General features: G+C 45.1%; 1 protein-coding gene across 3 annotated transcripts in view; it reads right to left on the bottom strand.

Moving 5' to 3' along the window:
- The window catches only part of AKT1 (AKT serine/threonine kinase 1), a 368,034-nt gene that overhangs the window by 72,753 nt on the left and 279,766 nt on the right, over nt 1–15,515 (bottom strand). For all 3 annotated transcript variants that reach the window (XM_033951246.1, XM_033951247.1, XM_033951245.1), the window contains exon 11: nt 6,447–6,661. In XM_033951246.1, coding sequence (XP_033807137.1) covers nt 6,447–6,661 — 215 coding nt within the window. The remainder of the gene's footprint in view (nt 1–6,446; nt 6,662–15,515) is intronic.

The following is a 15,515-nucleotide window of genomic DNA, read 5'->3' as shown; positions in this document are numbered from 1 at the left end:
AGTTTCTAAAAAGTCTGTATTTAGAATCTGCTTCCAACTGCAGTGATAGAACTGTCCCCAGCTGACGAATAAAGCAGGTGAATGAAAACTTCTCTGTGGGAGAGGATGCCTTTCCAGGTGAAAGTCTTAGAGACTTGGAAGCAGAAGAATCCTCCTCAGTAGCAGAAAGAGAAGGTGCTGGATTGGAATTGTCCTGTAGGTCAAAATCCACTAGAAGAGAAGGAGAGCAATTCTTTGACCGGTACTGGTCTGGTGTCGAAGGTTCTTTGGAATGTTTACATTTGAGAAACTTTTCAATGTGGAACCATGTTTGATGTAGTTGAGCTCCTACTAAACTGTCTTGAAGATGAAGACCAGTGCTTCAAGGAGATAGAGCAATTTCTAGATGAGCGATGCCTTGATGAAGGACTGGATGGATGTGATGACTGGTGTCGAGAATCCTATCAGTGCATCGATGGTACCAGAAGGCCTTGCAGTGTCATAGTCAGGCTGGGTCAGTACCAGAGGAGTCGACGTCGGGGTAAAAAGATTAAACTTTTCCCCATACTCCTCATGGAACAGAGCATCAGGCCTCTGTTGGAAAGTTAGAACTGGTACCTTTGATTGCTCACCAGTACCACTGGTGCTGTCAGCTGACGTGACATGGATGGGAAGACCACCTCAGAAAACCTGTCAGATGGCTGAAGACAAAAAGAAAACTTATAAAAAAAGTTTAAACAAACAAAATCAACGAAAAAAAGAAAAATGGATGCGAGAGCGGGAAGGCAAGGAAAAAATTTCAACAAACGTGACTTCTTAGCTCCACGAAAAACTAAGAACTGAGGAGCCACACACCTACGTTGGGCGGGAAGGCACTCGAACAAGCGCGGTGCGGGCTATTGCAAACTTTCTAAATTTCTTAAAGTGGCGATTCACTTTTAAAGTGTCCGTACCAGGAGGCAGAAAGTGTTGGACTCATGGAAAGAGAGAGAGAGAGAGAGATTGATGGGGAGAGAAGGAGAAATGTCAATTGGGGGAAGAAGGAGCGGGCAGAGAGTAAAAAGTTGAACTGATGGAGGGGGAGAGATATGTTGGCTGGGGGATGGAATGAGGACTGGAGGAGAGGAAGCATGCAGGAGGCAGAGAGAAAGATATTAGACTGGTGGAAAGGAGAGAGAAATGTTAGATGTGGCAGTAGTGGGAGAGATGCAACCTGGATATCTCTCTTTCCCCACTTCCTTCACTTCCTTTGCAGCAGGGGAGGGAAAGAGAAAGAGGACATATTGCCAAAGGGGCGGAGAAGAGAGGAAGAAAAGTTGGGCTCATGGAGGGACAGAGAGATGTTGGTTGGGGAATGGAATGAGGTCTGGAGGAGAGGAAGCATGAAGGAGACAGAAGGAAATATTGGATACACATCAGAAGGAAGTGCAACCAGAGACTCATGAAATCACCAAACAGGAAAGGTAGGAAAAATGATTTATTACATTACATTACATTAGGGATTTCTATTCCGCCATTACCTTGCAGTTCAAGGTGGATTACAAAAGAATTATCCAAGATGTATTACAACAAGAACTTACAAAAAAAAAAAAAAAATTGGTCATTTTCAAAAAGAGTAAGAAATGGGTAAGGTTATTTGTTTGGGGTAGTTGGCTTTAGTGAGAGGTGGAGTTTGAGACTTGCGGTATTATTTCTTTTTTCAGAGTTTTCTTGAAGAGTATGGTCTTTATTTCTTTTCTAAAAGACTTGAAGTCGAGGGATGCCGTCAGTAGATTGGCAATTTGGTTGTCTAGTTTGGCTGCTTGAGTGGCCAGGAGACCATCATATAGTTTTTTCCGTTTGACCTCCTTAATTGGGGGGGTATGAGAATGGGGTGTGAGTTTTCCTATGTCTGGTTGCGGTGTTGTGGATGAGGCGGTTATTCAGGTAGTTTGGACTGTCTCCGTATAAAGTCTTAAATAGTAGGCAGTAGAATTTAAATTGTATTCTTGCTGGGATCGGAAGCCAGTGCGATTGGAGATATGCTTCTGTAATGTGATCATGTTTCTTTAATGAGTAGATGAGTCTTAGTGCTGTGTTTTGGATAGTTTGTAGTTGTTTTGTTATGGTTGTAGGGCATGGGAGGTAGAGGATATTACAGTAGTTAAGTAGGCCTAGTATTAAGGACTGAACTATGAGCTGGAATTGAGTTTTCTCGAAGAATTTCCGAACTTGTCTTAAGTTTCTCATGACTAAGAATGACTTTTGTATTGTTTTACTGATTTGCGGTTGCATGGTGCAGCATCTGTCGATAGTTATTCCTAGCAGTTTTAGGGTGGTTTGTATAGGGTAGTTGATTGCGTTGATTTCAATGTTGGTTATGGTTGGTATTTTGTTGTTTTCTAGGAGGATGAATTTTGTTTTATCTGGGTTCAATTTCAGTTTGTGATCTTTCATCCAGGTTGCTATTGATTTTAGTGTTTGGTATATTGTGTTCGTCATGGAGAGTTCAGGTTGATCGAAGGGTATGAGAATGGTAATGTCATCGGCATAGCTGTAGGAGGTTATGCCTTGTTTGTCCAGGTGAGAGCTGAGGGAGGCTGTATAGAGATTGAAGAGAGTTGGGGATAGAGGGGATCCTTGGGGAACTCCGCAGGAGTTTGACCAAGGTTCAGATTTTTGTTTGTCTGATTTTACTCTATAGGTTCTTGATTTAAGGAATCCTTCAAACCATGTGTATACTTTATCTGTGATACCTATTGTATTCAGGATTTGTAGTAGAATGTTATGGTCCACCAAGTCGAATGCAGCGGTAAGGTCTAGTTGTATGAGCATCATTTTTTTTCCTGTGCTGAGATGTTGTCTGGCTGTGTCCAAGAGAGATCCTAGTAGTGTTTCCATGCTGAAGTTGTTTCTGAAGCCGGATTGTGTGGGATGGAGTATGCTATGGTTTTCTAAGTAATTGGAGAGGAGTTTGGCAAGTCCTTCTATTATTTTGACGTAGAGTGGAATAGAGGCAATGGGTCTGTAGTTGGCTGTTTGGTCTATCGGTCCTTTGGGGTCTTTGAGGATCGGGGTGATGATTTCGCTGAGGTTGGTAGGGAAGTGGCCGTTTATTAGCGAGATTTATTTTCAATTTAGTGACCGAAATGTGTCAGTTTTGAGAATTTATATTTGCACTATATTTGTCTATTTTTCTATAGTTGTTACTGAGGTGACATTGCATATTTTAAAGTCATCTGTCTTGACCTCTTTGAGAAAAAAAAAAAATATAATTAACATTTTCTCTGTATAGTGTGCTTTGTGTTTTTTTTAATTTTGTGGTTGCCATTATGTATTAAGATAATTTTGAAGGAATATGATAGTTTTAATGATTGTATAGAAAGATGGGAGGGTGGAGGGTTTTTAATTAATTTACATATTAAGAATATAATGTATGATGTTCAAGTGTTATATGATAGTATTTCATGTTGTTCTTTTTGTGCACTTGATGTAAGTTTGAAAAAGAATAAAGAAATAAAAAAAAAAAAGATAATATTGTGTGTATATGAAAAATGGATGGAAGAAATTGCATTACAATTAGTACTATTATTATGGGAGCGGGGTCAGGAGCACAGCTTGGGCGGAGGTACTCGGTTGATATTTGTTAGACTTAGGGGGTACTTGGCTTGAAGATGAGAAAAATAGGTCTAAAGTCTACAAATATTCAGCATGGTAGGCAGAATCAGAACTTGACTGGGAGCTTTTTGCTTAATTGCCGAATAAATTTTGTAAAAGAAAGTCTTTCAGTAGGAGACTTAGCTCTTTGTGGAGACTTCTGAGGAGACTTTTCGGAAGAAGTGTCATAAGCCTCTGAGATAGACGCAGGGAAATCATGCGCCAAGTCAGACTGTAAGTCTAAGTCATAAAAGTCTTTTAGTGAGGGAGTGCGTCGGGATCAATGGTGGTGTTGATCCGACAAAGACGACAATGTATGATGGGACTTCTTTTTATGCTTTGTAGAGCAGGAAGGAGAGCAATGCTTGCGCTTCAAAGTAGCTGAAGATGAGCGATGCTGAGCAGACTTGGATGGTCGAGATGATGAGGAAGAATGGTGATGCCTCGAAGAATGGGCTCTGCGATTAGACAAGCTGTGCTTGGTCGTCGATGCTGCACCAGAGATCCAGTATTGGAACCGCAGGACCTGATGGACTTATGCTCAGGCTGGGTCAGTACTGATGGAGTCAGTGTTAGAGTAAAGAGTTTGAACATGTGCACTTCAAGCTTTTCATGGTACGAGAGCACTGGTACCGTTTGGCGTTCTGCCGGTACCATCGGTGCCTTGTCTGGCATCAGCGAGGGTGACCGTGAAGAGGATGCACACCTCAATGGAGGAGAGGCCAGATGCAAGCGCGGTCAGCATCAAGGGATTCAATGCAATGTTAACCTGCGAGACCTGTTGGGAAGCTGGCGGCTTTTTAACTGGCTTACTCGATGGAGCGATGTCCCCTGTCGCCAAAATCGATGTAGATGCTTTCGACGTGAAAGGCTGTGATGTCTTCTCGGTGTCCATACTGGTGCTGAACAACTTTTCTTGTTGGAGCTTTCGACTATTAATTGTACGTTTTTGCAGGGTAGAACACCGTGCACAGCATTCAACATGGTGTTCTGGGCCAAGGCACTCTAAGCACCAACTATGTGGGTCAGTGATGGAAATCTGCCATTGGCACAAAAAACACTTTTTAAAACTGGTTAGCGACCGGGACATAGATGGAAAAACCGTGTCAGCCAAATTGAATCAATGGCTGAGGAAAAAAGAGGCCTCAATGGGTGAAGCCCACAAGGTGAAAACAGCGAGGAAAAAAATGTCCCTGACTGATTTTTTTATTAAACAAATTAAACGAGTAAAACAAAAACAAATAAGAAAAAAAGACACGTGAGCAGGAAAGGCAAGGCAAAAACTGAACAACGTTCAAAAAGCACGACTTCTTAGCTTCGTAGAAAGCTAAAAACTGAGGATGCGCTAGCAGCGTCAGGTAGGAAGGCACTCATGCATGCGCTGTGTGGGCAGTTCACGAACTTTCTTAAGTTCTTAAAGTGGCGATACACTTTTAAAGCTGTCCATACCGGGGCTCCGTGGATGACGACACCCACATTTGAGAATATGCTGCCTGTTTATAATAATAATACAGTGGTACCTTGGATTACGAGCATAATCCGTTCCAGGAGCATGCTCGTAATCCAAAATGCTCGTTTATCAAAGCAAATTTCCCCATAGGAAATAATGGAAACTCGCTTTGATACGTTCCCACCCCCCGAGACCAGCGGCGCTGCTCTATTCCCCCCCCCACGAGAACCGGCATTGCTCCCCCCCAAAGGCCCCCCTGCGATCCGGCACCCCCCCCCCCCACAATTGGGCACCCCCCGCCGCTTCTTACTGTCATCTGGGCACTGGCATCGTCATGTCCTGTGCTTTGTTGCCGGTGCCAGAAGATCGGCATCCTCTTCTTGCTGGGCCTTGAGCTCTGCGCATGGTCAAGGCCTGCGAGTTCACGTTCTCTCCGAGATCTCTCTCGGAGAGAACGTGAACTCGCAGGCCTTGAGCATGCGCAAATGCTCAAGGCCCAGCAAGAAGAGAAGGCTGATCTTCGGGCACCGGCACCAACGCACAGGACATGCCGGTGCTGATGCCCAGATGACAGTAAGAAGCAGCGGGGGGGTGCCCAATCGCAGCACGGGGGGCTGCCCAATCGTGGCGGGGAGGGTGCTGGATTGCAAATCAAGGCACGCTCGGTTTCCTAGAAGCCAGCCAGTGCATTGAGTAGGAGTGATCTTCCTGCCCTTCTGTTCCGTTCGAGGCCGCTGGCTGATTGGCTGCTGCAAGTTAGAACTCCTGTCCTACCCACTGCAAGGCCGCCAAGGAGTTGGAAGGGTGTGCGGGTTTTTTGGGGATTCGGCCAGGACAGGAGACAGGGATTCCTCATATTCCGGCCCACTGCTGGACCACCAGGTCCTGCGGCAGGCCCGGTGGAGGCTTGCAAGGCATAAGAAGGAGGGAGATGGTACAGGGCAGTGAGGGAGGTAGGGGGAACAGGGTGCAGAACCTGTCAGGGAGTGAAGGAGGCTGGGTGCAGGGCCTGGCAAGGCAGAGAGGAAAGGGGGCTGGATGCAGAGCCTTGCAGGGGAGTGGAGGGAGGGGGTGCTGGATGCAGAGCCTTGCAAGGGAGTGGAGGGAGGGGGCGCTGGGTGCAGATCCTTTCAGGGCAGGGCACTTGTATAATAAGCCCCTGTCTTATATTCGAGTCAACCATTTTTTTTCTCCTTTTTTGGGGGAAAAAATGGGTGTCTCAACTTATATTCGGATTGACTTATATTCGAGTATATATGGTGTTCAGTGACAAACAGCATCATTGGCCTAATCTACATAGAATCTGCAAGTATGTTATACAGCATTCACAATAAAATACGACAGAGTGAGGATCAAGCATTAATAAACCACCCACATTCACCTTTCCTTAGGATCCTTTTTCAGCAAACCTGAGAGAAGAGATTTTGCTTCAGGTGACAGAGTACGTGGGAATTTGATCTCCTCTGAAAGAATAAGCTCAAAGAGTTTCTCATGGTCCTGGTTGTAGAAAGGGAGGCGACCACACATCATTTCATACATTACCACACCTAGGCCCCACCAGTCTACCGCACGACCATAATCATTATCTTCTAAAACCTACAGAAGAATAGACAGATATTACTTTTCATTTCATTTGTTTGTTTGACACTTATCCCACATTATCCAAACATAATTCAGTTCAATGTGGCTTACATTCGCATCAACAAAGACAGTTACAATGAGAATACCATTCAGTTGAAGATGCAGTATTGGTATAAAAACAGGCTTAGCAAAATAAAATCTAAATATCAGTCAGAGCACCCATCAACCTAATACTGTACTAGGTCATAATAATGAAACTATAAGACTGGATTTAGAGCTCAGCTGACGTTCAATAACACCACAACAAAAAGAAAATTGATTCAATCATATTGATAAATATCTCTTAAATAGTTGTAATGATTCTTTTTTTTTATTTATTTTTTTTTAAAGAAGCATTAAAAAATAGACATGACAAAAGAAATTTGTGGAACGCTAGATAATTTCCCTGTTTCCTAATTTCTAGTGGGAGTGAATTCCACCACTTACAGTAAATAGCTCCTTGGTAGGCAAATCCAGAAAGGGTAAACAGATTTATATTTTGCACATAAAATGAAGGCTAAAATAGTCTCTTGAGCCTACTATAGCATTTCATTCAGGAAGAACAACCATACCTTGCATATAACCAGGGGCCATATCATGTTAAGATTTGGTAGATTAATACACAATTTAAAAAGGAAAGACTCAAACTACACATTCTTAAACATGAAGTTAGCATGAACAAATCCTTTAAGCAGACTGACAAACACACAAATACTTGGCTTCCAAAACAAAAAATCCCTGGTGCATGTATTGAGATTAATATAAAACAAAAAAAGAGCAGTGCAAGGGCATTATAACATCTTTGTTTTCCATTCTTTTCCTGATAATTCCTAACATTCTATTTGCTTTCTTAGCCGCTGCTACACATTGAGCTGAAGGTTTCAATGTATCCTCAACAAGGAAAAATTATGCCTTAACTGTTAACATATTTTTCACTCCATAAGAAGCAACCTAGATTTAGAGGAGGAAAAACCAAGAAAAAAACCATTCTGAACCAAATTGTGCCTCTGAACCCAGCCTCCTAGAAAAATAGACAAATATACTGCAACAGACAGATTTTGATCACTAAATTGAAATCCTACCTTTGTTGTCTGGTGATTTCTGATTGCACTAGATAGTTCTCTTTCTTTCTTTTCTTCCTTCCTTCATCAGGCCCAACAATTGTCTCTTTCTATTCCCTCCCTCTTTCCCTCCTTCCTTCCTATGTCCCGAGTTCTTGCCCCTGCCTCCTCATTGCCTTCCAGCCTTTGTCCTTCCTTCCTCTCTCACCGGAGCCTGCCTGCCTTCCTCCCTGTTGTGCCGATTCCTCCTCCCTGGTCCGCCGCTCGCTCACTGCTGCCGCAATTCCACGAAGCCTACCCTCCTCCCTGGTCCACCAACAGGCACTGCCACCGCTGCAAAATGACCACTCCCTCCCCTTGAACCAGACTTTTTAGTAGGCGCCATAAGGAGCACAAAAAAAAAAAACCCTTCACCAAACCCTGGTAAATCCCAACCTACCAACACCCCACTACCCCACTACCCCAAATAACCAGAGGCTCACCTCCCAGACCCGCCCCATCGGTGCCACTAGCACACCCGCACCAAGCTACACTCCCCCCCCACACACACACACACTGAACACACACACATCCCCTCCCTGAACTTGCCAGAGTCACAATCCTCAAGGCCACACTGCAGGAACTGGAGCATTACTGACGTCTCAGGAGCCCGAATATCCCTTGACAGAAGTCCAAAAAGCCGGCTCCTGCACTCCTGGACTGCAGCGCACTCAAAATGAGGTTCCTGCATTCCTGGACCGTAGCACACTAAACACGCACACCCCACGTCGCTGCTGACATGGCAAAGTGGCTGACTCGTGCTGCTGCAATTCCACGAAGGGGTGGTGGCGTGCAATCGGGCCCACAAGCCTTCCCCCGATGTCAATTCTGATGTCAGAGAAAAGGTCCGGGCCAGCGATTGGCTGGCCTGGACCTTTTCTCCGACATCAAAATTGACATCAGGGCAAGATTTGTGGGCCCGATTGCATGTTGCCGGCCCTTCTCTTCCTGCAGCGGCGAGCAGATAAGAGGGTGGCAAGCAGCACCAGCGGCAAGGGAGGGCCACGAGCAGCAGTAGAACGGCAGGGGGGGAGGCAACGAACATCATCAGAACGCCAGGGGGGAGGGGAGGTGTATTCGCTCCATAAGACGCATCCCCTTTTAGGGGGTGGAAAACGTACATTTTATAGAGTGAAAAATACGGTAATTTTCTTTCCTTTAGACACAGCAGGTGAAGATAGAGAACTGAATTGCAGGTGCTCCTCATGGATGAAACCCCTTCATGCCATTTAGTATCGCTCCAACCATAGACCAACAACAACCAACCGCAACGACGACACATAAAAAACAACCACCAAAAAATACCCTCAATGGGAAGCAACCACAGAAAAATCTCAAATCCTGAATGGGTGGGGCTCTGGATTCATCTGCTGTGTGTAAAAGAACGAAAATTAACAGGTAAGGCATCATTTTTCCTTCCTTAGCAACAGCAGCAGATGAATCCAGACAAAGCAATCCTCAGCAGTGTGGGACAGCCAACGCAGACTCCGCGATAACCAAAGCATCAAATGCAGTCTCCCCACATGTGGTCACATCCAAATGGTAATGCTTGGAGAACAAATTTGAGGAAGGCCATGTCGCGGCCCTACAAATCTCCTCTAAGAAAAAGCCTTTGGACTCCACCCAAGAAGTTGCAACCGCTCTAGTGGAGTGCACGTACAAATCCAGTGGAACCGGCTTACCAGCCAGCAAATACGCAGAAGAAACAGCCTCCCAGACCCAATAGGCCACCAAAGACTTGGAAACCTCCAAGCCCTTATTAAAGACCGAGAACAAATTCCACTTTCAATAAACCCCCACTTTATCTATAGGTGTGGATGTGCTTTGATGTTGTATTTGTTATATTTGATGATGTTTGCATCAATAAAAACTGTTTGAATCTAAAGACCGAGAACAAGACAAAGAGGTGATCTGACCACCTGAAATCATTAGTAACTGGAAGATAGTATAACAGCATCCTTTGCACATCGAGAAGGCGTAAAATCTGGAAGCGCGACCCATAGTCCACCTCCCTGAAAGAGGGGAGAAAAAGACTGACATGAAAAGAAGAAACTACCTTAGGAAGAAAGGAAGTAACTGGCCGCACTGACACCCCAGCTGCCATGAAATGCAGAAAAGAATTCCTACAGGACAAAGCCAGCAGCTCAGATGCCTGACACGCCGATACCAGAGCCACCAGAAAGACCACCTTCAAGGTGATATCTTTGAGGGAAGCCTTGCTCAAGGGTTCGAAGGGAGCACCCTGCAAACCACGAAGCACCAGGCAAAGGCTCCAGTCTGGACAGGGACTCTGCTTAGGAGGATGAAAACACTGCATCCCTTTCAGGAAGTGTACTATCTCAGAAACAGAAGCCAAGGAAGAGTGAGACATACGGCCCCTGTAATAGGCAAGGGCCACCACCTGAACCTTGTATGCCAACCCTTTAGATCAGGGCTGCACAATTCCGGTCCTCAAGATCTACTGGCAGGCCAGGTTTTCAGGATATCCACAATGAACATGCATGAGAGAGATTTGCATACCAAGAAGGCAGTGCAGGCAAATCTCACTCATGCATATTCATTGTGGATATCCTAAAATCTGGCCTGCCAGTAGATCTCGAGGACCGGAATTGGGCAGCCTTGCTTTAGATACTCCGTTCTGTAAGAAATCTAGAATATGAGACAGAGAAGCCTGGAAAGGGGAAAGACCCTGTTGACTACACCATGACTCGAAAACTCTCCAAACCCGGGCATAAGCCATGGATGTAGCCCTCTTCTTTGCTTGCAGCAGAACAGAAATAATAACCTGTTCCAAAAAATCCCTTATGCCTCAGCCTCCACCGCTCAATAGCCAGGCCGTAAGACCAAAGTGTATCGGACCCTGCGTTAGCACATCTGGCGTTACCAGCAATTGGAGAGGAACCCCCATTGCCAGACCCAGCAGATCCACATACCACAGATGGTGTAGCCAATCCAGAGCAACAAAGACTACTTTCACCCTGAAGCGAGCAACCCAAAGTAACCCTTGGCCTATCATCGGCCAGGGCAGAAAGACATACAGAAAGCTCCATGGAGGCCACGGGGGAGCCAACGCGTCCACCCACTCAGAAGACTGTTCCTGATGTCTGCTGAAGAAACGAGGAAGTTTTGCATTTCAAGCCGAGGCCATAAGGTCCAACACCAGATGCCCCCATCTTTGAATTATGAGCTGGAACGCCTCCTGCGACAGTTCCCACACTCCTGGTTCTAGAATATTTCTGCTGAGGAAGTCTGCCTGAATGTTGTCCGACTCCACAATGTGAGCCACCAACAAAGGCGGAAGTCAAGACTCAGCCCACAGAAGCAAAGTCCAAGCCTCTTGAGCTAGTTGAGGGCTCCTCGTGCCCCCTTGTCTGTTGATGTAGGCGACTGACATGAGACTGTCTGAGAGGAACCTTGTCGGCCTAAAAACAGGTTTAGCAGTGGGCCTCCCTTACAGTTCAGGTTGCAGGCCTTTCATCTTTTAGAGTGTGCAGAGGCACTAGTTCACTTTCTGATCATCTAGCTGTGTCCAGGATTCTGAGAGAGGCACTTCATTTGCAACCTTCCTTTCCCTTTGTGGTCTCTTAACATTGTTCTGCAGGGCCTTGAAGAGGACCCGTTCCAATCACTGAAGGATGCATCTCGTCTGGATCTGACAGTCAAGACTGTCTTTCTGGTCGCCATTGTCTCGGCATGACATTGTTCAGTGCATTAGGCTCTTTAGTGCAGGGTGTCTTTTGTCCGTATTCTGGACATGGGGATTTCTCCGTACTGTGCCTTCCTTCCTTTCTGCCGAAGGTGGTTTCTGCCTTCCATGTCAACCAGAAAGTTTGTTTCTGTGTTTCTTTCTGCAGGCTCGGAGAAAAAGGATCTTGCACAAGTTGGCTATCAGGAGTGTCTTGTTCAACACACGGCCGCATCAAACAAGCGGGGTCTGAAGAATACGCCTTTTAGAGCAGCCAAATAAAATCTAGTAAAAAGGTCCACCCCACAACCATGGTAGGGCTCTGTTGAGGTACATGTGCCATGCCAAAAGAGTCCCCAAACTCAGAAAGCAGGTGTTTTATGCCAGATTCCAGGATGGCTTCTGGGTGAGATTTTCTTTGGAAGGCACAGACCCAAGCTACCCTATGTTCAACATTTCTCTTTGTCTCTTCTTCATGCATGTCTCCCTCTCCGCCACCATATGCAGGCTCTCTCTCTTCCTCTCCTCCAGTTCTTCCTCTCTCCTCTCCTCCCCTTCCCATGTGCAGCAGCTTTCTATCCCTCTGTAAACCACTATGAATTGCTTGTGGTATTGCGTTATATAAAAATAAAGTTATTATTATTATTCTGTGCAGCAGCTTTCCTCCTTCCTGTTCCCTTGTGAAGCAGCTTTTCAACCCTCCCTTCCAGCACCCTGTGTAGTAGTTTTCCATCCCTTCTATTCCCCCTGCGCAGCACCTCCTGATCGACATCCCACCACCACCACTGGGCCTCCTGGCAGTGATCGGCTTGGCAGAGGCAGTGTGGTGAACAGTAGTTGTCATGCAGATATTATGGCTCTTCTGTCTCCTATCACTATCTTTATTTTGGATCCGGATGATGCCTTGGCTGGGCACAGTCATCTCGGACACCCTGAGCTAGATTTGGGTGCTGACCTTTTAGATTTTTGAGCAGGCTTCTGTTTGCCTCTTTATTGCTGATGTTCTGGAAAAGCTCCATTTGGATTTTCCACCTTTCACTTCTCAGGCTTCAGTCCTAGACTGTTCTCAGTCCACAGCTCCTTGGTCTGGTTTCAGAACAGTGCGATATCCCAGAAAGCTCTTTCCGACCTTCTAAAACTATGTCTAAGCTTTTATCACCTGGATCCTGATTTTCGGCAGGTTTAAACAGCCTGAGGTAGATTCTGCCATGGCGCAGGTTATCCAGTTTGCAGCCCTCCCTAGTGATGGTGGAGTGAGGTTTAAGGACCCTCAGGATCACAGGGTGGATATTATGTTGCAAAACGTTCTTTCACACAGAAAAATCTATTAAAACAAGTACCACCACAGAAAGATGGTAATTAAATAAATGCAGTATTCTCCCTAGCGCCTTTTAGCAGGGAGCTTTACCCGACTAATTTCGGTGAGTGCCCGACTGTCATCTCGGTCATAAATTCGCCTCAGCCTCTTTTTTTTTTTTTTTAAGCGCCAGCAAGCGGGTTTTCAGCTTTATTTTTAAAAAAAATTTTCCTACTGCTGGTCGGTTTTTACAGTCGCAGTTGGAGGCAGGGGCTGCAGGCTCATTACAACCAAGTGCGCGAAACAGGGAGATCCCCAATGCCATGTTTGCTTTCATTCTGCTGCTGATCCCGCATGACAGGCTGATCTGTTTTTGCAGGACATTGGTTTCACTTTGTGCGGGAGAACCAATCAGAAAGAGGAGAGGTGGAAGCTAGCAGCTGCGTGCTTAAATAACTGTCGCTGGGGATACTCCCCCTTATCCCTTTGTCATGGATTTGTTCAGGTATGTTGCTTGGCTTTGGGACTTAACTGGATATGTTTGCTAACTCGCAGGCCAAGGGATTGGAGCATGTGCTCAGAAAAGTTTGGGGATTTCTGCGAATCCCGGATTGCGGGTTGGGATTGAATACCTAACATATAGAATCCTACAGGGACTAACAGAAGATTATTGAAGATATAAACCTAATCTTCCATTTCAATTTTTGATTTGAAGTGGTTTACAACATATTTTAAGTACCGTATGTGATTCTAAAAGACTTATTGAGGAGCCATGAGTTTGTCAGCATTGTCAAGAAATACTGCATGAGTGTTTGGTCTGTAGAGCCAGTTGTCACTTGAATCATGCAGCTAGAAATGCTGTAAATAGACCTGTGTGTGGTAATCTAATATGTGATGCTATTGATGTTTTCAGCTGTTTTAATAAGTATGAGTATGCCTCAGCCCCACCACTCCACCGCTGTGCTATCTCTTGACTGCGGAGAGAATTATGTGGCACTTCATTGGCTGCTCATAACCATATTTTATATGCTACTATTCATTTGAAATACTTTTAAATATTTTTTTAATTTTAATATAGTGAGTGTACTTAACTTGTATGCTTAGGTGTTATCAGCCAACGCCTGGGGGGTTAAACTCCCAGGCGTTGGCTGATAACAGCTAAGCATACAAGTTAAGTACACTCACTATATTAAAATTAAAAAAATATTTAAAAGTATTTCAAATGAATAGTAGCATATAAAATATGGTTATGAGCAGCCAATGATGAAGTGCCACATAATTCTCTCTGCAGTCAAGAGATAGCACAGCGGTGGAGTGGTGGGGCTGAGGCATACTCATACTTATTAAAACAACTGATTTTAACATATACCGGTTTCTTGTATTATTATATGATACAGTGATATTTGATCCCGGTAAAACAACAGTCATTAAAATAGCCATATTTTTTTGGAGGCTAACAATTGATGTTTTCAGCGGCACTTATTGCTTTTTCCTTGGTAAGGTCATTTAATAATAATAATAGCTTTATTTATATCCCTTCATACCTTTCAGCTTGAGATGGTGTACAATAATAGGTGCTGATAACAGAAGGCAGTGGGTGTGAGGCATACAATTTTTAAGCTTTTAATGAAAACCCATCATTCCATCATTCTCTTGATACCTTGTCAAATTCTTAATTTCATCAAGGGATCTATTGGTGTTCTTGTTTATGGATAAGAATAGTGGAACAGATTTGGTGATAATGAGCTATGTTCAATAGTTATGTGAACTTAATTGCCCTTCCAGACGTCTAGATTCACGAGCATATACTCTCCTACCTATGCTGTCACTCCTACCTGTGCAGGCCATAGCTAGCTAGTTTTTCCACTCTCCAGCAGATGGTAGGTGAGAGATCCTACGTAAAGAATGATATGGGGACAAGTTTTTCCCCGTCCCATGGGATCTCATTGTCCCATCCCTGTCCTATTCCTCCAAGCTCTGTCTTCATCTGCACAAGTCTCAAACACTTTAAAATCATAAGCGTTCAAGTGTGATTAAGGCAGAGCTTACAGGATTGAGACAGGGACAGCAACAAAAATTGCGGGGACAGGACGGGGAAATTAAGTTCCTCATAGCACACAGAAAAGGAGGGAGAAGGTGCCTAAGAGAAATAAAGCAGGTCCAAGAAATAGATTCATTACAGGCTAAGGTGGGAGATAGGGCAGGGAGGGAAGCTTACAACTTGGTGTTATTGCTTGATTCGGGCCTTCCTCGCTGCCGGGTCCTGCCTACTTTCTGTTTCCGCGAAGGCAGGACCTGGCAGCAAGGAAGGCCCAAAGAAAGCAAGAACACCAAGTTGTAAGCTTCCCTCCATCTCTGATCTATCTCCTGCCATAGCCTGTAGCGAATCTGCCGACTGCGGGGGGAAGTGGGACGGGATAGAGAAATGCTGCTGCTGCACCCAATTGGAGGGGGAAGGGAGAGGAGAGGAAAGAGAAATGCCAAAACCATGGGAGGGAGGGAAAAGAGATACCAGACCATGGAGGGGGAGGGAAAGATGTCAGGGCATACAGGGGGGAGGAAGGATACAGATGCCAGACCAAGGGAAAGGAAGGAAGGAGGGAGGGAGTGAGGGAGAGAAAGGAAGGAGTGGAGATGGCAGATAATGGAGGGGGTGGAGGAGATAGAAGGAGAGAGATGCCAGGGCATGGGGGAGGGAAGGGAAACTAAGGAGACAAATGCCAGACCAGAGGGAAAGGAAGGAGAGGA

Source organism: Geotrypetes seraphini, chromosome 7, assembly GCF_902459505.1.
Source record: "Geotrypetes seraphini chromosome 7, aGeoSer1.1, whole genome shotgun sequence".
In the NCBI taxonomy this organism is placed as follows: domain Eukaryota; kingdom Metazoa; phylum Chordata; class Amphibia; order Gymnophiona; family Dermophiidae; genus Geotrypetes; species Geotrypetes seraphini.
The sequence above is the reverse complement of the archived record's forward strand: the minus strand, read 5'-3'. Positions and strand labels throughout refer to the sequence as shown.